The 23,147-nt window shown below is 39.4% G+C and overlaps 1 protein-coding gene across 1 annotated transcript; it reads left to right on the top strand.

The window, feature by feature from the left end:
- Positions 1-1,009: 1,009 nt before the first annotated feature.
- Positions 1,010-20,207, top strand: LOC307024208 (inhibitor of nuclear factor kappa-B kinase subunit alpha-like). The gene is made up of 22 exons (XM_079658152.1): positions 1,010-1,166; positions 1,643-1,761; positions 1,978-2,072; positions 2,299-2,416; positions 3,406-3,475; positions 3,576-3,664; positions 3,742-3,831; positions 4,057-4,181; positions 6,940-7,047; positions 7,814-7,949; positions 8,116-8,310; positions 9,827-9,929; positions 10,120-10,243; positions 11,126-11,277; positions 11,390-11,451; positions 11,537-11,646; positions 13,925-13,974; positions 14,114-14,219; positions 14,875-15,022; positions 15,883-16,019; positions 17,509-17,608; positions 18,434-20,207. Exons 2-22 carry the CDS (start codon positions 1,657-1,659, stop codon positions 18,497-18,499), a joined length of 2,289 nt encoding a protein of 762 aa, XP_079514278.1. The 5' UTR covers positions 1,010-1,166; positions 1,643-1,656; the 3' UTR covers positions 18,500-20,207.
- Positions 20,208-23,147: the final 2,940 nt, after the last annotated feature.

The following is a 23,147-nucleotide window of genomic DNA, read 5'->3' as shown; positions in this document are numbered from 1 at the left end:
TGAAAGGGATACATCCAAGAGTCCCAACACATTTCAGAAAGAACTGTTTCTGCCAAAACCAGAGAAGAGTTAAATGTATTTGTGTAACTAATTAACTGATAAGATACAAGTAGAGTTTAAAATATTGATATAATTTCACATACTGCTATCAGAAATAATCTATTCATTTATTCAATTCTGGTCATAATTAAAAAATCTTAACAGAGGACACATTTAGAATTTAGTTATAGGGAATTATCAAAGACATTATATTTCTATTTGTGTTTTATTTCCATATTGCAACAAAGACATAAGGTGCTCAAAATCAAATTTGATGAATGTATTCCACAAAAACAGAATATGTACATGTTCTCTAGACATAGTGATAATCACAAAAAAAATTGTTTGTGGCATTTTACTTATTTGAATCTGACAAATCCAGTCCAATAAAACAAAGAGATGTTGCTCGTTTGAAGATTCGGAAGTTGTGTGAGTGTATGGTCAGAGGGCAGGACCTATAAACACATTTAATACGAAATAGCATTGTGACTATGTAAATGTAGTCTTTAAAAAAACAAAAAACATTTACTGACTTTTTTAGGATAGCTTAAAAGTAATGTTGTACAATTACAACCGGGGGGCACCGCCTGTGTAACTACTAAATCACCAAGATCACACTGGTGTTTGTTATTCCCCTCTAGTTTACGAAAACATAAGCAACTTACTCTGAGCCAATCACGTGAAATAGTACCAAAAGTTCAAGTACTCATTAGGCAGAATGACACATTTTAGAGTAATGCACATTATTGCATTTATTAATGCAATTATGTGTATAGATAATCTGAATATGCTAATAAACTGAACTATCAAATATATGTTGTGGAGTACAAAGTACACGATTTCCATCTGAAAGGGAGGTATAGGGATATGAGAAGGAAATACTAATTTGTTGGGGTTCATAACCGGTTGATGGTAGTGCCTTTAAACCAAACGCAGCAGGTGTTTGGTTTAATTGAGTGGTGCGGTCATTGATCGCACCACTGTTTCATTTTCAACAGCCGGGCACTTTGGTGACGTCACCCAGGAAAGTACACATTCTCACCGTGCTGCTGCATTGAACCGAAAACAACCGGACAGTACGCAGTTTTACCGACACACAGCTCATGACACTTTCATAGAAAGACGACGTAAGTCTCAAAACTTGCTTTAGAAACGGAAACGTTCATTTAAATGTCACTTAACTGGCGTCAAAGCCTTTATTTGTCAGCCATAATGCTAGAGGAGCCGGGCACGTCTATTTCCTGCAATGTACTGGGCTGCTGTTGGTTGGCTAAACTCTTTACGTTGCTGCTAAGCTATCTGTTAGCCATTGAAAAAAACAAATAAATAAAAAGCTTTTAGTGAGTGTTTTCGTTTGGCAGCTACCTTAAATTCAACCTGTACCAAATCGTCACAAGATGTCAACATGACTTCGGTATTGGGCAAACTACGATGTAATCTGACATAACTGTTCCAGGATGTAGCCACGGCCCTTAGTTGTATTTAGCTAAGCTAGCTATGTAGGAATTCAAACGTCGCCATTTGTTTGTGACTATAAATGCCTTAAAAATAAATTGAATGAAATGTAAATTAACTGTGTCATGTACATGTCATTTATACACAGCCTGGGTGACAAAAATGGAGAAACCTCCCTTCAGGCAGAACCAGAACTGCGGAGACTGGGAGCTGAAAGAGAGGCTGGGAATGGGCGGTTTTGCCCATGTTTACCTGTACCAACATCATGTGAGTTTAGAGCCATATAACCCTGACAATGAACACTAAAACCCTGCAAGACAACCACTATGATAACTGCATCACTATGAACTTACTTCCTATTTGGATTGTTAAAGTCTTCTTTTTTTTTTTACATCTATGAGGGTGATACACACAAACTGCTATTTCTGGGGTAAGCTTTTATGCTCTGATACAATAATGGACTTTTTGGCTCCTGTTTTGTAGGAAACAAATGAAAAACTAGCTGTGAAAATGTGCCGTCTGGAGCTCACACCAAGGAACAAGGACAGATGGAGCAGAGAAATCCAGATCATGAAAAAGTCGGTCTTATATTTATACAATTCTTATATACTACTTGTTTAAATTTCACACTGATTTATAGCAACATTATACTGTTCTCTCTTATACTGGAATCATAGTGGCCATACTTATTCAAAGTGATAATTTGTTATAAATTTAAAACTGCAGACATTCAGTGGATGACTTAGCACCATCTGTATGACCAAAACAAAGTAATGCAGCATTGACCTGTCATTCTCTCTCCAGGCTGAATAACATCAATGTCGTGACAGCCCGAGATGTCCCAGAGGAAATGAGGCACATAGCCTTAAATGACCTTCCACTGTTGGCCATGGAGTACTGCTCCAGGGGAGACCTGAGGAAGGTGAGCTTCACCTAGGAAGGAAGATAAGAAATAACACATCCACATAAAGCAAGATAAATCTAAAATTGAATTTGCATTTTTTTCATTCTTGTCTTTCAATAAATTCTAATCGAAAATAATTTCACCTGAAAACAGAACTGTTCAACTCAAAGGTTCAACTCATAAGTGGATACACCTCAAACAATCACCTCACATGTTATTTTAGCCATGAAACGGCTTTACTGATTTATTTTCTACAAGAACCCCTACCTGCAAATGTTATTTAAAAAAACACGCACCCCAGCCCAATTATTATCAGCTCATCGGAACCGTAGCTGCCCCACACTAAACGTCTATATCAGCCAACATGTTTTACCTGTTTTAATGCTTTTGTTCATCATCTGGTAAAATATCAGACTTCAAGGCAGTCCTATTAAAAATAAATCTTGATCATAATTTAGAAGCAACCCCAGAACGTCTTTCCTGCTGGGTTGCTGACAGGACTGTCAAGGGAGATGCAGTGATTTGACTGACAATATGCAAATCAATCGTTGATCTTCTCAACTGACATGGTCGGATCTAGCATGTTATGCTGTAATCAAATTGAATATACGTTTGGTTGTTTTATAACAAAACATACGAGGGCATAAGGAGATCAATTGGATGTTTTTACCAGCTGAGACTCAGCAGACTACAGGGCTAGGTTCGTCTTATACATTTCGATATTGGCTATGATGCACAGTTTAAAAAATGTTCCGATTAAAAGAGGGAGAAGAACAGACATTTATTTTCTCTCTGATTGAGGCCATTATAGTGCAGACATACACGTATTTCAAATGTACCCGGCTTAGAGTATTGTAAAACTCGTCAAAGTGCAGACGTCCAATGTTTAAAGTTCCATCAGATAAACAGATGACTTTACAACCGTAGTATGTTGTATGAGTGTTTTTCTATTTATGTAATGTAGATTAAATGCAGATGTAACAGAACTACATGTGTGTGGGTTACAGTTGCTGAGCAAACCTGAAAACTGCTGCGGGTTGAAAGAGAGTGAAGTGCTTTCATTACTCAATGATGTTGGTAAGACCAATGTTTTCTCTTTTATGAGGCTTCTTCAATCAGATGTGTACTTTATTAGAATATCATCATAATTCGGTTAAACCACTTTTTTCTGCTCCAGGATCTGGTATCCAGTATCTGCACGAAAACAAGATCATACACAGAGACCTTAAACCTGAAAACATAGTGCTGCAAGATATCAACGGAAAGGTAAACTGACAGTTTGGTTTTGTTTGACCTGACATAGTAAACCAACTTTGTTTTATTAATATTTTCTTCTTCTGCAGCTGGTTCACAAAATCATTGACTTGGGCTACGCTAAAGACCTGGACCAGGGCAGTCTGTGTACCTCCTTTGTTGGCACGCTTCAGTACCTGGTAAGCAAACCAAGACCATTTTTGTTTTTACAATCAGATAATACTATTTCTATGAATCATCCTAATTATATTTTAGAATAATTCAATATTTTTACTACCTTAAAGGGGTCCTGTTCTGCTTGTGTTTTATATCGTTTTATTTGCATGTAAATGAAAAATGTAAAATGCAAGATAACATATTTGTGGATCAAATGAATCATGTTGAATTGCATGCTTTCTCTGCAGGCACCTGAACTGTTTGAGAATAAGCCATACACTGTAACTGTTGACTTCTGGAGCTTTGGCACCATGGTATTTGAATGCAGTTGCGGCTTCCGCCCATTCCTGCACAACCTGCAGCCTGTGCAGTGGTGAGTTGAACTGAGTAGCAAAACATTAGGACATCTACATGTCGAGCGGGAGTGATTTATTTTAGATAGACTTTAGTAGCTCATAAATCAAAAGACAGTTCAGAGCATAGGCTTAGCAAAGGGAGGAGCTGAGGCAAAGATGCTGAGTGAGGTGAGACGTGTTCACGTTGGTGTTCTAAAAACAACGCGACACTTTTTTATTGTAGTGTCACACAGTGAATGTTTGCAGCAGCAGAAGGTGTGAAACTCAGCTCATGGAGATAAAATAATTACCTTATACCCTCAGTGCCCCATTTCATATTCTGTGTCAAAACTCATCTGAGTTACAACTCTATCAAATCTGAACACTCAGACATCAAATAATAGCCTTACTAAGGCCTCGAAGTCGTAGTACACAGCTAACTAGGTCAACTGACTCCACAGCAACATTATATTTACTTGATTATGTCCCCCAAACCCCCAAATCATGGCAATTGCAGTAACAAAACCCAGAGCATGATGGGTGTCGGCCAGAGTTTCTGTTCGAAAAATTTTTTGCCTGTCAAAATGAGAAAAGTGCCGGTCAAAGGTCTTCTTTGTTATTTATTGAGCTTTAAAACAAATTGATATGATTCGATATTAACCAAACTAATTATAGTAGATTAACTACATTATTCAAAAGTGTACAGTAACTTACAATAACACAGGAATAATAAACGGAGTGCTCTCTCTCACTCCTGACAGCCCGTCAGTATCATGCAGCTCGCGGATCCAGTAATGAGTGACCCGACAGTAAAACTAAACATATCTATAACTAGTTCAGGTAGTTTGAGAGGTAATTAAAATAGCTACGTGTGATATTCTAACCTGAAGTGTGTGTTTTTGTTCCGCTCACCGCTGCACGTGATTATGCAGAGCTGCCTGTCGACTCGTCAGCAGCAGCTGATCTCTGTCTCCCGTCAGATTAGACTTCACTCGCGTTTATGTCCATATCGATCAGATCTAGCTAGTTCTAGCTAATGATAGGACTACCTGCTTATCAAAAGAGACCTAAACAATAAGCGTCGCTATGCAACCGGGTGAGGCCATCAACCCATACAGGACATCTCTTTCTCCACATTAAGTGTTAGACATTAGAATGGACTATTCTTGTCTGTCACATAAGTGGCTCAACTGATGCGGTATTGTGCTAAGGGGAAATGATTTTGACCGGACATTTTGCCCGGAGAGATTTAGAAAGTCCGGTAATTACCGGCTAACCGAAACTCTGGTGTCGCCCTAATAAATCAGATGGCAGGTAATGATAATACCGGTAATCCATGAGTATGTTTTTTGTGTTGCAATCAATTCATTTGATAGTTGGAGTATTTTCAACTTGTGATTGGATCCAGTATACAGCATTGAAAATCTTTAAGAGTATATTAGGTCCCACACTTGTAATAATTCAGCTAGAAAGTCGAATAACATGGTTTAGGTCAATAAGATACGAAAGCAACACAATTAAGAACACTGAGGCACGACAAATAATAAGCAGGAAAGGCCAGCAGGCGGAGCCAAATCCCAGAAATGAGAACTTGGCAAACAAAAAATAAAACAAAACATTTGGATCTCACCTTTCACCTCTTGACAAAATACAAGTGTGGCAGCCAGCCCAACACCTAGTGAGTTAACAATAATCATCATTCATGCATAAAAAATGTAGCCCTGTGTTTAAAGAAAACATCTCAAAACCCAATGAAAGAAAGTTCCTCACTCAGTGTTTGTGAACACTGTGAAATGTTTAATTTTCCATCTTACTTCTGTGCTGTTATGCGCAGTGTTGTGCTAGTTACTGAAAACCAGTAACTAGTTACCATTACTAGTTACTTCATTTCAAAAGTAACTCAGTTACTTTACTGATTACTTACAACAAAAAGTAATGCGTTACTGTGAACAGTAACGCATTAGTTAATTAAAAAAAGGGCTCCCATTAATGCCCTTATAGCCTTCATTTCAGTACTGTTATTGCATTGGAGAATAATACAATATGTTGATCAAGAAATATAAATAGTAGAAATAGCCCGCATGTGTTCTACAACATACCCTGCAATGGCTTTATCAACTTGTCCCTGGCTAGCAGTCCCTCGGTTAAAATCCAGCCGCTGTTGCTTAGGTGGAGGTGGAGTGGCGTCGGATGAGTCTGGATCTGGGGTCTTAGCTACTAGCTTCGTCCCAGCATGTTGTTTCTGCAGATGTTTCAACAGATTTGAATTGCTGTTTTGGGCAGTAGATAGGATCTTTGACCCGCCAAGACACAACTTACATTTAACTCAAACGTTCTTTTCTTTGTGCTCGACAAAAGTGAAAGAGTGAGAATATCTCCAGGTGGAGAAACTCGACTTGAGCTCCGCCGCTGCCATGATAGTCTTGTTAGTAACGCAAACACGCCCACAGCGCGTCTCCGCATGTGACACAGGAAGTATCTAAGTACATTTACTCAAGTACTGTACTTAAGTACAGTTCTCATCTCTGTTTGCCTCGCAGTTGGCGCCGCTCACCAACGTCTGGGAGCCGAGACTATATAAAAAAAATAACAACGGAGTAACGCACCATGTAGTAACAGTAACTGAGTTACTGAATTTAAAAAATGACGCGTTAGAGTACTAGTTACTGCCAAAAATAACGGCGTTACAGTAACGCATCAGTCCCAACACTGATTATGCGTGGCATAAAATAAAAAGCATTTGTTTATAGATGTTAAGTCATCCATCATCAACATCTCTTCTCTTCCCATCCACAGGGCCAGCAAAGTGAGGAATAAAGGTCCAAAAGACATCATGGCTGTAGAGGAACCTAACGGGGAAGTCCGCTTCTCCACACACCTCCCCTACCCCAACAATCTGAGCAGGTGAGGACCCTGGGACTGGCAAACATATCTCTTCAAAGACTGATCAAATAATGTAAAGCTTATAACCTTTTGTCGATATGTACATTGACATGGAATACAATTATTGCAGTGCATGGTCTTTATTTATATTACTGCAGTGAGAGATGCCAACGAAATGTTGTACTACTTATGTATGATGACAATGTGTTTTTCATGTCTGTTCCTTGTGTTTAAAGTTGGTATTTAATTCGGCACAGTTAAAATGAGGCTGCACTGTTATATTACTATTATTAGTATTATACTATTTGTAGAATTAGATTCCCGCAGTGGCTGCTTAGGGATATATACAACTTCTGCCCTCAAGGAGGCGCTACAGGTCACTGTCCACCAAAACTGCCCGCTTCAAAAACAGCTTCTTCCCCTTTGTAATACGGACACTAAATGGACTCTAAATAACCCCAATCAACAATCACAATCAATCACACCTTGAACTTTATTTATATATGTCATGATGTATGTATTTGCTGTGTGTTGTACTTTTTATTGTCTGTTTATTGTATGTTGAATTGTATGGAACAAGCTGTAATAATCTGCACTGAACACGAATTCCACCAGTTTGGCTGTGTGGTCATTAAAGATTCTAATCTAATCTAATAAAGTGAAAATCACTTTAAGTACAGCCCTTTTTCAAAACTATGAATATGGATTGTTGCAAACTGTAAGTTCAGTATTTGGAGTGTTAGTATCTATTTCTCTCCTTGAACCATCTTTTATTTGCTGTTTTTAGCACACTGCTGGAGCCGTTGGAATCTCTGCTGCAGCTCATGTTAAAGTGGGATCCTGTCCAGCGAGGAGGCAAACTCAACCCTGACACCAGGCAACCCTCCTGCTTTAATGTGCTGGAGCAGATACTCAGTATGAAGGTGAGTTACTGACTGAGTTTATCTTAGGATTCAGCCGTGGATAGAAATGACAACATCATCAGCATCAATTTTGGATTTCTTTGAACTGTCAATGATGAGTTGGAGTGCTTTATATATATATCTTCAGTCTACCAAACGGTTCAGTGAATGTTTAATTTCTCTCCAGGTTGTCCACATCCTGAACATGACCACAGCTCAGGTCCACTCCTTCCAGCTGACTCCAGAGGAAAGTCTCCACAGTCTACAGATGCGCATCGAGGCCGAGACAAAGATTGAGGTGGTGAACCAGGAGCTGCTGCAGGAGACGGGGGTGTCCCTGGACCCAAGGAAGCCTGCTGCACAGTGTGTCCTGGATGGAGTGGTACGTTCACTTTAATGCAGTTTAGATAACAGCCGAATCGCACTTAACTGCTGTAACTTTCCTCTTTACCCTTAGAAACTTCAGTCAACTTATATTTAACATCCAAACCATTCATTTTCTTATACTCAGGTTAATTGTTGGAGTTACAACCTTCATTAGCTGGTGTCCTGGATGATTTCAAGGACCCAAATGAAGTCTAGCTGCTGTCTTTGTTGTTTCCTTCAACTTCCCTACCAGTTTCCTTCTGCTAACAAAGCAAACACTCACTTTTTTTAACCTTTTAAGTAGGGCTGCAACAAACGACTAATTTGATAATCGATTAATCTATCGATTAATGAAACGATTAATCGATTATTCGGATCGTTAAGGTTTTAACTGTACTACTACTTATATCAATACTGCTTATCGATCCGGTCCTTTTAACGATAGTATTAACGGTTCTTTTGAAAAGAAATAAGGTAAACTAACTAAACAAATTGTGAACAAAACTAACATTGCTTTTTATTTTAATTAAATGCATAATATTTCACATCAAAAGAAACAACAATGTTTTAACAAATCATATTAAATAATGTGATGACAGAACTGTAAACCGAATAGCTGAAACTTTAACAAAATAACTCAGTTACCTCTAATCATTAACCTATGTTTTTATAACTGAGTTAACTCTGTGTGTTGCTGCTAGCATACATAACACCTGACGTGGAAACGTTACTCGTGGACGGGGCTACAGAGCTACTAGAAAGACAGTCGAACCCGGTGCATTCCTCCGTCTGAATGTGGTGCACTTTTGCTAAGTGTTTAGACAAATTGCTCGTTTTACCGCCTTTATATGATAAACTGTTATTGCACTTTTGGTAACGAGCATTGTCCACATCGAGACGGCTAAAGTTTAACCACACCTCGGAGCGCGTTCTCTCCGCCATCTCCTGCTTGTGTGTGTAAACTGCCCCGCCCCCTCGCAAGCAGGCGGGAGAGAGAAATCTCGTCTGAATTGGGAAGATCGAAAATACATTATAGACGCATTTTGTAGTCATATTGCATATTAGAAACTGAGTTGGCGACACTAAGACTGCGATATAATGTTTATGTAGCAATAATACATATGACATATGTTTTAAATCTCTCCTGTACCGATAAAAAAGAGCGATAACGTTGGAGCTTAACGGGGTGTAGAACACATGTGATGACGTCACCAACGAATCGACGACTGAATTAGTTGCCAACTAATTTGGTAATCGATTTTAATCGATTAAGTCGGTTAGTTGTTACACCCCTACTTTTAAGCCGGGCTCCCATTGGAACCCTTAAAAAACAGGCAAAGGTGTGTAAAAGATTTTTGTCAGTGCTAAAGCACTAAAATGCTACAAAACAGCTGTGTCTGCAGGTATCATGGCTCACAGAAGCCTACTGGATGTGCTCTAAGGGACTTTGAATCAGTCCATGATGCTGTTTGAAGTGACAGGAAAGGCACTTACAGGCTGTATAAGTGTGTACATTCTTCTCTCCTGTGTAGAGAGGCTGGGATAGCTACATCGTCTACCTGTTTGACAAGAGCATCACCAAGTACTCCGGGCCCCTTAGCGCCAGACAACTGCCGGATAAAGTCAACACTATAGGTGAGTCTATTGTAAGGTGTGCTCATGCTGAGACAAAGAAGCCAACTGGTACTTCGAAGCATAACATGCGTTCGTTATATTGAACACATCAGAAGAGAACATTTATTTCCTGTGTCAGTTAGCTTGTGTAAAAAGGATTCTCTGACGGTTTCTATTTGGTCCCGACTCTCATCTTGTTTAAACTCTGCAGTGCAAGAGGCAAAGACCCAGCTGCCTCTGGCGGTGTTGAAGAAGGTTTGGGGAGAAGCAGTGAGCTACATCTGTGGGCTGAAGGATGACTACAGCAGGCTTTTCCAAGGACAGAGGGCTGCCATGTGAGTCACATGACACATCTGGTATCCACAACAACATGACAAATATTCCTTTGTTGTTATTTTTATTGACAATTTGTTTTTAGTTAAACAGTTTCACATAAATCAGAAGAAAGTTGTATTTCCAAGTAGCTTTGCACATCCCAGTACTTTGTCATGGTGATTTGTTGCATGAAGCTAAACCAACACCATTTTTCATTGTTGTTTCATCTGCCAGGGTATTTAGAAATTGATTTTTTTTGTCTATGAAATGTTTGAAAATGGTGAAAGAAATGTCATCACAGTTTCTCAAAGTCCAAATTGATGTCTTTAAATGCCCTGTTTTGACACTTCAAAATGGGAAGGTATTCAGTTTAATAATATAAAACTGAAAACAACATAGAAATTGGTTTGACTATAAATGAACTATCAAATAGTTAATTTAAGAGATTCATTTTCTCTCAATCCACTTATTGATTTGTTGACTCGTTGTTGAAGTTCTACAATAAACACAAGCACAATATTTGAGAGACAAAAACATCTCAAATCTAGACATTTACAAAAGATATGAAAAAGTGAAAGAGTTTTTGCAGAACTGCAACATATTGTCCAGGCCAGGGATGTACACAACTTCACGGCTAAGAATGTCAAGTACAAGTAATATCTGCATATGGGGAGATTGAAGAGATGTGGGTTAAAGTAATGGATGTGGAACAGGATAAGAGTCAGTGTGGTCCCAGGCCTTGTTACCAAATACACCTGCAGAGACTGCTCATTCTGCCTGATGTGGCCACCAGACACATCAGGGGCTCTGCACCAGGGGATTTAACCCCAGCCTGTAATGGTGCTTTTGATCTTCCTTACAAACCATTCCTATTCTAAATGATCTCCATCCTCTCCCTCCAGGCTGAGTCTCCTGCGTTACAACACCAACCTGACCCGGTGTAAGAACAGCATGTTCGGCTTCTCTCAGCAGCTGAAGGCCAAGCTGGACTTCTTCAAGAGCAGCATCCAGTACGACCTGGAGAAATACAGCGATCAGATGCACTACGGCATTTGTGAGTGTTCACTAAATACCCCTCTAATGGAGAACATTTATATGGCTATATTTGTTTTAAATGAGCAAGATGTAGTTTTGTTTTAATGAGCTGTGTATGTTTTTTTTTAAAGCCTCTGAAAAAATGCTGAAGGCCTGGCAGGAGAACGAGGAACGAGCTGCGGCTTTTGCTCAGGTAAGGCTTGTTTTCAAAATGTAAATTTGGCCTGTAATGTCTCTCTGCAACCCTTTTGGTGATTGATTCCCGGTTTGTCCTGCAGGTGGCGGAGGTCAGCCATCTGGACGATGAGATCATGGCTCTGCACTCGGAGATAGTGGAGCTTCAGAGGAGTCCGTACGCTCGGCGCCAAGGAGACAAGATGGAGCAGCTGTGAGTTGTGCTGTGGTCGTTTACACAAGAAATGATTGGTTTTAATGTCGAGAGTTTTAAGGCCGAAGTGTCAGGGGCGCAACAAAGGTCCCCACCAGGAACCAAACCAGGGGTCTTTCAATGAATCCTCCTTTCAGGGCTATAGAGATCCATGTCAAGACTGCAAGATCTGGATTGGTTAGCTTTTTGCTGCTTGTGTTCTCTAAAAAAGGTTTCCGAGGATGGTGGAAAAATAATTGATAGTGAATGAATACATGTTTTCATTCAATCAAAACAGGAAACGTAGGTAGAGTTAAGATGTTGGGTTGTTGGGTTTTAGGGATGCACGATATTGTTTTTTTTAAACCGATACCGATAACTTCCTGCTTCTCAAGACCGATAACCGATAATAATATAATATAATATATATATATATATATATATATATATATATTAAAAGTACCTGTAGTTTTTTCCTCGTTTTAGCCCTGGGGTCGTCTCTGGCAAAATTCTTGCCTTTTTCAAAAGCCTCGTCGATAAAAGCCCCGGTGCCTTTGCAGCTGGCTTTGGATTTGCCGCTAGTTTAGCAGCGCAGGCGTCTTCGTACGCTTTTAACACACCATCGTAGCGATGTCGATGTTTCAGGGGACTAGTCAGGTTGGAAGTATTATAGCTCGTTGCCTTTTTCCCTCCTCGTGGAACTTCTGCATTGCATTTGTTAATACAAATAGCAAGCGAACTATCTAACTCTGAAACTTTGAAATAGTCCCATACTACCGACAACATGTTTGTTTACTGTCCTGGCTTCACGGCCGCACACCATTTACGTCACAGCCAGGCATGAGTTAGGGAGCGCTGGATTTGTGAAAAACTCCCCTCTTCCTAAACCAGTAATACCACAGTACTGGCAAAACGGGAGGAGCCGAGTGAAAAACAAGCGCCCCTCATCCCAATCCACCCACACCGCAGTATTTATTTATTTTTTTACCCCAAAAATATATTGTATATTATCGGGGCTATTAATACTTTTATCGAGTTTTATCGGGCCGATAATTATCGTGCACCACTAGTTTTGTCCCATTTTGGTCATGAGTTTTTGATCCTAAACATCGATACAGCTATTTTATTGAGTTTAACTACTTTGCAGAAAGTGACAAAAAACAACAACATCCACTCTTAGCCCTAGTTTCCACCGGGTTCGTCTGCGTCGCGTTACGGCTTCGTCGCGGTTTTGGTCCGACCTCCTCTAGCGTCATAACCCAACAGGCGCCTTCCAGAAGCGTTTCAGATGCGGAGCGTCTTGCATGCAGGCTCGCAGTTTTGTTATTGATTTGGGCATCCATATATATGTGTATATATGTTTATATCTTGATATAGGAAATAAGATCTTACTTTATTGTGAAATGCAAGTTTACTGAAAAGTTTTTAAATGACTTTCACAAGATGTTAAACTACTGAATGGCTCTGTACTGTACCTACAAGTATTAATTAACTTTAAAACATTAATATGTAGTTGTTACCTTCCACTCCACAAACTCCAGCGATTAAAAACCAGGCCTTGTCCTTTCTGATGTTGTCCTTGTAAAAAGCATTGGTTACATCGTATAAAATAGTGTGTTTTTCCACCTCCAGAATGAAAAGCTCCTCGTCCATTGTGCGTGTCGTAGTGAGGGTGTTGTGATGAAGGTGTTGTGATGAAGGAGGGAGGTCGGCAAAATTAGTATATGTGGGGGATGGGCCTCGCCCGGATGCTCTGACCGTTCCACTTCCTGCCCAACATTACCTTACGGCTGTGTCGCGTCAAAAATAGGATTCATCCTAATTTTAGAGGAGCCCTGCGCCGAGACGCTTCTGGGACGCTTCTGAGCCGTAACGCGCCGCGTGTGGTGGAATAGCACCCATTGACTAGAGTGGCCGCGATCTTTGCGAACGCCGCGGCGCAGACGGACCAGGTGGAAATTAGGGGTTAGGCTTAATGGGTGTGGGGTGGAAGTCAAATCACCAATAGTGTTAAGTAATACACATCCCCGAGGCCAAAAACTGCTTTTATCAATTGGTGGGGAATGAACAAAATGCTCCTCTGTGCTGCTGTATGAGCAGTGAGTGGTGTCTCCTCCATGGGGCATTTCAAACATGCTCAGACAATCATCTTCTGTTTAAAAGAGACAGAAATAAGCTGCAGTTTAGCTTGTTTTTGCACAAGAGTTTTAAGGTCAAATATGTCATTCCTGGAGCACAAGCAATGATGTAGAAATGAGTCTTGAAAGTATGTAAATGTGATCGATTGATTTTATTGCAGAGAAGAAAAGGCGATTGAGCTCTACAAGCAAATGAAGATGAAATGCAAAAGTAAGAACAATTTATTGTCTTTCTAAATGTTACAAAACCAATGTAATAAATAGCTTGCTTCTCCTCAAAAAGCCAAATAGAAATGACTCTGTTGAAGTTTAAATGTGCGTCCAGTATTGAGGTGATTGTTCCCTGTCAGTACCTGAGACAGATGTGAGCAGCGACAGCTCTGAGATGGTGAAGGCCATCATTCAGACGGTGCAGAACCAAGACAAGGTCCTCAAAGATCTGTACACACACCTCAGGTAAGAGGACTGTCCAACACTCCAACAGACTTTTAGTGTTTATTCAGATCTGTGGTTCTTTCTTCTTAGCATCCATTATTAATATATTCTTTATGGTTGAATCAAAGGCTTTTGAACATTTGTTATAATATCTTATGATGTCATCACACTTTATAACAATTCTTCCCCAAAATCCTCAGTTTAAATAAATGAATTCATCAGTTTAAATGTTTCCTCCTCAGCCTTTGTGTGCTTACAGCGGAAGAGAAAGCCTTTCTTTGACTCCAGTACAAACCTTTTTAAAGGCTCACACATACGGGTTAAAGTCGAGGACTGCTTGAGATAACCACATATTGTGACATGTGGAATTATTGCAGTGTTGTTCTTTTAAATAAATGTTGCCTTTTGGAGCATAACATTCTGGAGGTATTGGAAATGTTTCAGATCGCACAAATCAAAAACAATCCTACGCAGCTAAACTACCACTGCAATCTAATTCTACAAGTTGTTTATAACTAATGATATTCACATCATCTAATCCTCATCTGCAACTGACCAGAGAAAACTACTTCAAACTCAAATTGGACAAAACAAAAACACTGCTCAGCGTTGGAATGTTGACTCAATCATTCTAAAGTGATGCTAACATCTGCCCTTTGCCGTTTCCTCCCAACAGTAAGATCCTAATCAGCAAACAGAAGATCATTGACTTGTTTCCACGAATTGAGAAAACCCTGGAGAGCATCAAGGACGCCGACAACACAGTGATGCAGATGCAGATCAAGAGACAAAGAGAGTTCTGGCATTTACTGAAGATCGCCTGCGTAAGTGACTCTGCATTCTCTATATCAATGTTTTAACAGTTGTGCTTTTGTAGCTTTTTCTAGTACAGACATCAACTGATATTGGTTTCACTGAGGGCTTTAATATTCAGAGCAAAACCATGTTGCCTTGTCCTAGGGATGAAAGTAGTTCTTCTTTGTTTTTGACTTCACCGCCGAACATTTTCTGGATGAACTGATACATTCTAACTCATAATGTCGTAAAAGATTTCTTTATAATGTCCTATTTTTAAGCCCAAGTTATATTTACGAATGCTCAACTAATGATTATTTTCCGAATCAATTAATGATACGGTCAATAAAATGTCAATGAAATGCTTGTGTTGTCTTACTTACAGTTTAAAACCAGCAAAGTTAAGCCTATTATCATATAAGGAAAACATGACATTACAAATCTAAAATGAATGATCTATAACTTGGTAACTTTAGTTTGAAAAGGAATTTTCTATTATTTTGTAACTATCAAAATAGTGGAATTTATCCTAAAACCTCTCAGTCAGCTGTGGTAGTTTCTGTTGTTTCCTCCTCAGACTTTGCTTCTTTAAATGCACACACACGGGGATGAGGAGGAGCTGCCTGCATTCCTTCTTGGGGGAGAAATGTTTCTCATTCCTGCATGTATCAGTAAGATCTCTCTCTCTGTCTCTCTCTGTCTATCTCTCGCTCTCTCTCTCTGTCTCTCTCTCTGTCTCTCTCTCTGTCTCTCTCTGTCTGTCTCTCTCTCTCTGTCTGTCTCTCTCTCTGTCTCTCTCTCTCTATCTTTCTCTGTCTCTCTCTCTCTCTCTCTCTCTCTCTCTCTCTCTCTCTCTCTCTCTCTCTCTCTCTCTCTCTGTCTCCTCTAGGCTCAGAACTCGTCTCGGAGCTCGATAGCAGCCAGTCCTGAGTCCTCTAACCTGCTGCAGGTCTCCCAGTGGTCCCAGTCTGCACAGCCTGTCAGCTCCCCCCACCCCCTCACCTCCCTACCTGGGCCCAATGACAGGTAGATCATCCATCCATTCAGATCAGCTTATGCTCGCTCTGTCATGCTTTGACCTTTTTCATGTTTATCTATGTGATAACATAGAAAACAAATTGATCTTGAAAAATTGGTCTTTAAGGGTTAAAGTCGCTATAAAGCATACTCTGTGGGTCTTTTACTATGAGCGGTACTTTCCATATACAAGTAGTCATGTCATTGTTATCATTGATTATAGCCACTTTAAGCTTGTGTACAGCTAGCTGTCTAACAATCCAGGTTCAGTTGTATGGGCTTAGGGTCATATTTTCAAGTCAATGTTAGCTATAAGCTTAATATCCCAATTCAAAAATTCCCCTTGAGGGGCTTTTACATTCTGAACAGTTAACAACACCCTCTGTTCCGAGAGCAGTGATATTCAATTCAAGTTCAACAAGGTCATTTTTACTAAAGTCTCCTCCTAGCTAAGGTCTGAACACCATATTTAACTTGCATCCTATAGCCTACATCTATTAAATATAATCAGCAACGTGTTTTTTCATATCATTTCAACAATACATCCTGTCAGTAGGATCATTTAACATGCAAGTTTTATTTTATCTGTATGTAAAAACAAATCTCTTCCTTTATTTTCACAAAATGAACTTGAATCCTACACTTCAAGTGAAAGAAAATCAAAGTTCATCTTGTGGCTGCATTGCCAGTAGTTTGAAGCTTGGCTTGAGTGGAGTTTGTTCCACACTGCACATGTGAAGGAGCTCATCTCTGGACCTGAACTTGGTTTTAATAAAGCCGACTCACAACTTGAAGTGGATCAAACGTAGGGATCGAGGGATCTAGTGTTTTTTGGTTAAGCCAGGAAACCAGTGTTGTAGAGTGTGTAGCCTAAAAGTAGCAGCATGCTATCTTCTTGTTTACGACCTTACAATGTTGTTCTTTGTCTAAGTAAAACAAATAATTGATTTGATTTTGCCTCAATTCAGTGAAGCTATTGCCGTTTTAAGTAGATTATCTGTGTTCCTGTCTATAGCCGCAAGTCAGGGAAAATAATAACAACACTCTATGAAGATTATTTTTAAATATAATTTTAGTATGAATGGAAATGAATGCATATCTCTGGGACCGCAGCTGTGTGTACGGACCAACAAAATGATAGTATAGACAATCAAGATGACACATTTCTTTCTATAATGTAAATGTATTTAAAAGCGCTCTATTATAGAAATGTTTAGGTTCCTGTTTTTATATTGTGCCTCTACTGTGACGTGTCTCCATGCTTTAATGTAGAAAAAGCTCTTTATTTGTCTCATACTGCCTGTGCTGCAGAGATAATGTGTTCCTGCTCCAGTCCAGTGTCAAATCGATAGTTATAAACCCTTTTGTAACGGGGTGCATTTGCTTCCTGCGGCATTTTTGTGTAACCAGTAGTGTCCTGCTTTGCACATGTGATGGGGGGGTTTCATGTGATTAAGTTGTGAACAGGCCTCTGAACTGTTTGTGTGTTTCTTTACAGCGACGCCGCGCCCCGTCTGCTGCAGGAGAACCAGAAGTACCTCAGTCACCTGACCAGCCTGATGCAGGAGGCCGCTGACGACCAGGCCAAAAGCATAGTGGTGAGTTCTCCTTTTAAACTTCTCCACTTATTGCGTGCTGACACATCAGCAAAGACAGACAGTCGCATGAAATTCTCAGAAGGAACAATATGTCATAATAGTGATTTTTAAATTGCATAGGAATTCATTAGTGCTCAGAAAAGTGTCAGCTCCATTTCATAAAAAATAAACTATATAATAATCTCTTAATATTGGAATACTGTTGCATACTTTTACAAACAATTCTCTTTCTAAACAGAGCAACACATGTCAACACTCACAGTGTCTGTACAGATGTACCAATGCAAATCCTTCTGGTACTTCAACTGCTACCAACCCGATACCAGTGTATTACTCAACTTTTGGGCTACATGATAACATGACTGAATTAACTAATGGCGGGAAACTCTGAATTTCTGCAGTACAGCTTTGACAAAATGTCTTTACTCTTTGTTACACAGCTAGTCCAACTTGTTTTATTGGTGTTCCATAGTATAAATACTAAGATGTTATCAGAATACTTCATATACATTTTGGTGACACAGAGAAGGAAGGTGTGTGTGTGTGTGTGTGTGTGTGTGTGTGTGTGTGTGTGTGTGTGTGTGTGTGTGTGTGTGTGTGTGTGTGTGTGTGTGTGTGTGTGTGTGTGTGTGTGTGTGTGTGTGTGTGTGTGTGTGTGTGTGTGTGTGTGTGTGTGTGTGTGTGTGTGTGTGTGTGTGTGTGTGTGTGTGTGTGTGTGTGTGTGTGTGTGTGTGTGTGTGTGTGTGTGTGTGTGTGTGTGTGTGTGTGTGTGTGTGTGTGTGTGTGTTATTGACTCTTAACGCCTGGTGGTTTTGCTCTTTCAAGGACCGAGACTGGAGCTGGACTCAATACGAAACTTTAACAACAAAATTAAAAAAGAGAAACGCGTAAGCGTTTAGTCGCGTCCTCCCACCCCCCCTGTGCTCCGTGTTACACTACAGACTGTAAGCTGCTAACACCGAGCAGACCAGAGAAAAAAAACAACATTGTACAGTTGTACATGGACTCAGGACTACTGTCTTTAAAGAAACTCTCCGGACGGATCCCGCTCATGCTCGGTCCGTCCACTCCGTCGTCTCTTTGGTGGATTCATGTTTTTATATGAGAAAAAACAATGAAGCCGTTTCCTCTACTTTTTTCTTTTGCTGCACAATACACATCATAATAAATAAAACATCTGAAATACATTGTTACTGTCATGCAACAAAAAGAGGAGGATCTATTACATGAGAGTACTGGACAGAAAACATGGGAGCGAGTTCAATAGTGTGCCGGGAAACACAGGTCGCAGTGGGAGGGGGGGTGGGGAGGAAATTACAATCAAGCAAACAGCACTTTGATACTCCCATGTATCCTCTTGGCAAAGTTTCCAGGCTGCCGAGAAAGATTTACAAACAGTTCAACTGTTATTAATGTCGCTCATAATCAGTTTGATATATTTGGCTATCCACAGTCTGGGGTTTAGACTCTGTAAATGTTATTTTGAGTATTATTTTTAAATGTTCTGTATCATAAGCAGAAGTCTTTTGTCATGATATATGTGACAGATGTGGCTGGCCATCATGTGTATACACTGTCCATACTGTACATGTCTTTTAAATTGTCTGCCAGATAAGTGTCATGTCTCATTTATGTGCACATTTTATTTCAATGGATTATAATGCTGCGTTCAGGGCACAGCTACAAATGTTTAGTTTCCATGGAAATCTAGTGCAGAGTTGAAACAAATCTCAATCAAATCTGTAAAAGGCAAATGCTACTTAAAGCATTTAGAAAGGGCAAAACACCGCCAAGTTCAAAACACCGCCAAGTTCATTGTCATAAATAATATTTGGACGTTTTATGTTTTTCAAAATGTTCAGTGTTTCCAATCAGGTTGGCACAAATTAGACAATGGGACAGAAATAAACTTCAAAGAAGGATTCAATAATAGATACTATATAAATACAATCTCCAATGTGAGGATTTGTAGCTTCAGGTCTTACAGAAAAATAAATATCTTTAAGTGGCTTCAGTCACTTCAAAATAAGTAATTATTAGAAAAGACTATAAGGAGCATATTTTAATATCTTCTGACATCTGACAAAAAAAGTATGAATTTGTCATTCAGTAGTTGACACTTATAAATATTCAATGGGACTACTTTCAGATGAATGTATTATCATTTGACTGTGTAACATTTCAAAAAGACATTAGGGTAGGTACATTAGGCATTTATTGCTTGAAAACTCCCTGAATAAACGAATGCTTTTAACTCTGGGCTGGACTATTTTATCTATGACATGAACGCGGCGTTGTACAATAAGGTGTGACCCACAGTGAGATCAGGGTGAGTGATTGGAGCCCAGATGGTTAATAGTTGAATGTACTGCAGCTCCAGTCAGGTGGTAACTTCGGGCTAGAGACAAGTAAACCCTCTGAGTTGTATTTATGATGTGGATAAACATATCTTCTTGGTATTTAAGTAACTCAATTCTTCAATTATTTTTACATTTAAGTATTTGTTTCCATCGGTCTTAAAATGTAATTTTTTTTGAATTGTCATTGTACAAAGATCAAATGTTTGCCTGGTAATAAAATCAAATGACTTTGGCATGAACCTGCTTCCAGTGCACTGTTTCTTCTTTGATGCCAAACATTCATCATTGAAATGTTGTGCAGGCATTCCTGACCCTCTCGGAATGAATTCTAATGACTTTGGTTACTCCTTAAGATATCTTCTAACACCATCATGTAAAAAAAGAAATACTGTTTTTCCTTTTTTATTTTTATTTTAGCAAATACCTGAAAAATCAATCGTGCTCCCATTAGCTGTACTCTGTGGCAAATGCCAATTAGCGAACGCTAGCTTGCTAACTTCAGAGGGTAAACATACCTGCAAAACATTAGCATATGTTAGCAACAAGCTGAAAGCACCCCTCCTCTTATGTATGTGATGCAGAATCAGGCAAAAGGCAAACATAACTGATATCTTCTATAATAACTAATGTATTCCTTTTTTTAAATGTTTTGTGTCGAGCTTGATTTGATAAAATCTGCAACATTAAACTAAACACATTTGAACATCACAATTTTAATCTAGTAAAATCATGTATTTTATTTTGAAATTGGCCATTCTATTTCAGGGTAATATCTCCAATTACTTTAGTCAAGTAAAGAATACGTTGACCACTGATGCTCAGACGGAACACAATTTATCTTTATTGTCTGAAATAAAACACCTTTATGGATTGTGTTAAAAATGTCCCAGAATAAAGTGAGTTCCTTTTATTTTTGACTCATAAGGACGTCACATGGAAAGGAGTGAGAAACAACAGCTGTTACCTCTGTTCGATGGTTTTCTAATTGTGACACAGTAGAGGACCCTTCAGTTACTCCTGCTCTTAAAAAGCTGGAAACTATCAAGATGATTTGAGTCAACAATTTAGGCTTTGTTCTGGCCTTCAAAGTGAGTGATTAACAGTGAGTCATAGAGATTATCCTCCTTCCTTCCTTCTCACGGCCAGTCTTTACATTTTTCTGGTCCCGTTCAGCCTCAGCTGCTTAACAAAATGTGGAAGTGATTTGTCATGAGGGGTTAACACCATGAAACTCATGTTCTGTCACTCTGTCTGCTCTCTCCTGCGGCAGAAACATTTCAACCAGCAAGCTGTCATCAGTCATGTCTTGTTATTTAGACATTATTTAGGACTGAGTCTGAGACATGAGGAAACTGAAGTTAAATCAAACATGGAAGAACAAGAAAAGACACATCATGGCATTGTTGGAAAGTCTTCTTGTGGATTGTTCAAACAAGCACATGGCTGCATGTTAGACTAAACGCCCAGATCCCCTTTCAAGACGGATGATGTCACTGCATATCATCCCCTGTGGATTCAGTCCAGTAAATCTGATCTGAGAGAGCAACAAGCAGAGACAGAGCCTCGCTGTAGAACAAACCACAGTCATTGTAAACAGCGCTGGTTTACAAGCTGCTTCGGTTGTGATTCAGAGCGAATCAGACTAACTCCCCTTTGCTCGGGCCTACATTCCTAAACTCCCTTCTCGTGCCTCGAAAACATCTTCAACATTTTCAGCGGTTTTGAAATATTTTCCCAGTTCTGCGTTGGAAGCAGTCTATGGTTGGAAGAACTAGGCTGTTCTGCACAGACTTCCAACCCGTCCAACAGAGTGGGGATGAACTGGACTGTGAGCCAGACCTGATCAGCAGCATCAGAGTTGGACCTCTCTAATGCTGTTTAGGGTGAACGGGTTCAAACATGTGCTTAGAAAGAATACAACTGGAGAGGGTGTGGGAGATCTGCTCACTTAGGAACGTATGGAACAATTCAGCCTCTGTTATAGAGTGCTTCAGGGAGGATGTACTTTTGTAGGCAAACCGGTGGATCCATCCACAAAATCTACTGAGTATCCCATTCGGTTTGTTGCAGAAAACAAGCAAACATTTATGATGCATTCAATGTTTGCCCAAATGCAAAAAACAGAATTAGAATAGGCTAAAGGAGGACTAGATTTTTCTCTGATGATGTTTTTTAGTCAAATGTTTCCCTTGTTAGCCAACACCTTTTTTAAGACGCATACTGTAGGAGCTTACAAATTCCCAAGCAGGGCAACAACATTAACAACACTTTTGAGCTAGTGTTAACAAACCACAGAGCCTATTTCTGATATCTAACCAAAGCCTTTGACTTTGAGAAAAGGAATCTGCTGCTTCTTATGATGATATGGTTTGATCAAAACAGCTAAGATTTGTCCATAAAAGACAAAGCAGAAAGATCTATAGACACTTTGTATAGCTGAGAACATGCATTATGACATTTAACATTACACTACAGTCTGGAGTCTCTGCTTTGGACACAGCAGAGCTTTGGCTGAATAGAGCTGGTTGGATTGTTATTAGATTTCCAGATATTTAGTCAAATGATTGGATAAACTACATTTCCATGCCACTGTTCCGCTATTATTCCGAATATGACAAATTCCGAATTTGATACGGGTAATCTAAATGGCATAATCTGAGTCAGGCCTTTTTCCAAGGAGGCATTTTCCAAGTTAGACAAGTAGATTATGCCAAAGGCTGAAAGATGCGTAACCATGAGAACGGCTTTATATTTCTGTTTAGAAGGGAAACCCCACTTACTACTTACTCACGCAGTATTTGTTGTAATGGGGTGATTTATGTTAACTGAAGTATTTACAGCTGCATTTAATCGGTAATGTAATTGAAAAGTAATTGTCATTAGCCATGTAATAAGAGGAATAGGAATATTGTGAACGTGTTTAAATAGCTACTGTGACCTCTTGGTTTTGCTAGATTAAATGTCAAAGTCATTACGGTACATCCTGAGGGAAACTCAAATGTCTAACCAAAAATGTAATGGCAATACATCCAATAATGGTCTCAACATTTTACAAAAAAAAACAAATGTGAACGCTAAGGGAAAAGTCAGAGGATCCCTTAAGTCAGTAGGAGTCATCCTCAGGGGAACATGAATGACTTTAATAATATTTCAGGCTCTTTTTGCTATTTCACTCAAAA

The sequence above is a fragment of the Notothenia rossii genome (genome assembly GCF_949606895.1).
Source record: "Notothenia rossii genome assembly, chromosome: 11".
In the NCBI taxonomy this organism is placed as follows: domain Eukaryota; kingdom Metazoa; phylum Chordata; class Actinopteri; order Perciformes; family Nototheniidae; genus Notothenia; species Notothenia rossii.
This window is presented reverse-complemented; position numbering and strand designations above follow the sequence as displayed.

Bases quoted from the DNA above. Each gene is read 5' to 3' on its own strand.
- LOC307024208 (XM_079658152.1), top strand. From the start codon at position 1,657: ATGGAGAAACCTCCCTTCAGGCAGAACCAGAACTGCGGAGACTGGGAG. The intron at 4,182-6,939 runs GTGAGTTGAACT...TCCCATCCACAG, and splicing joins AACCTGCAGCCTGTGCAGTG to GGCCAGCAAAGTGAGGAATA. The intron at 9,930-10,119 runs GTGAGTCTATTG...TAAACTCTGCAG, and splicing joins GGATAAAGTCAACACTATAG to TGCAAGAGGCAAAGACCCAG.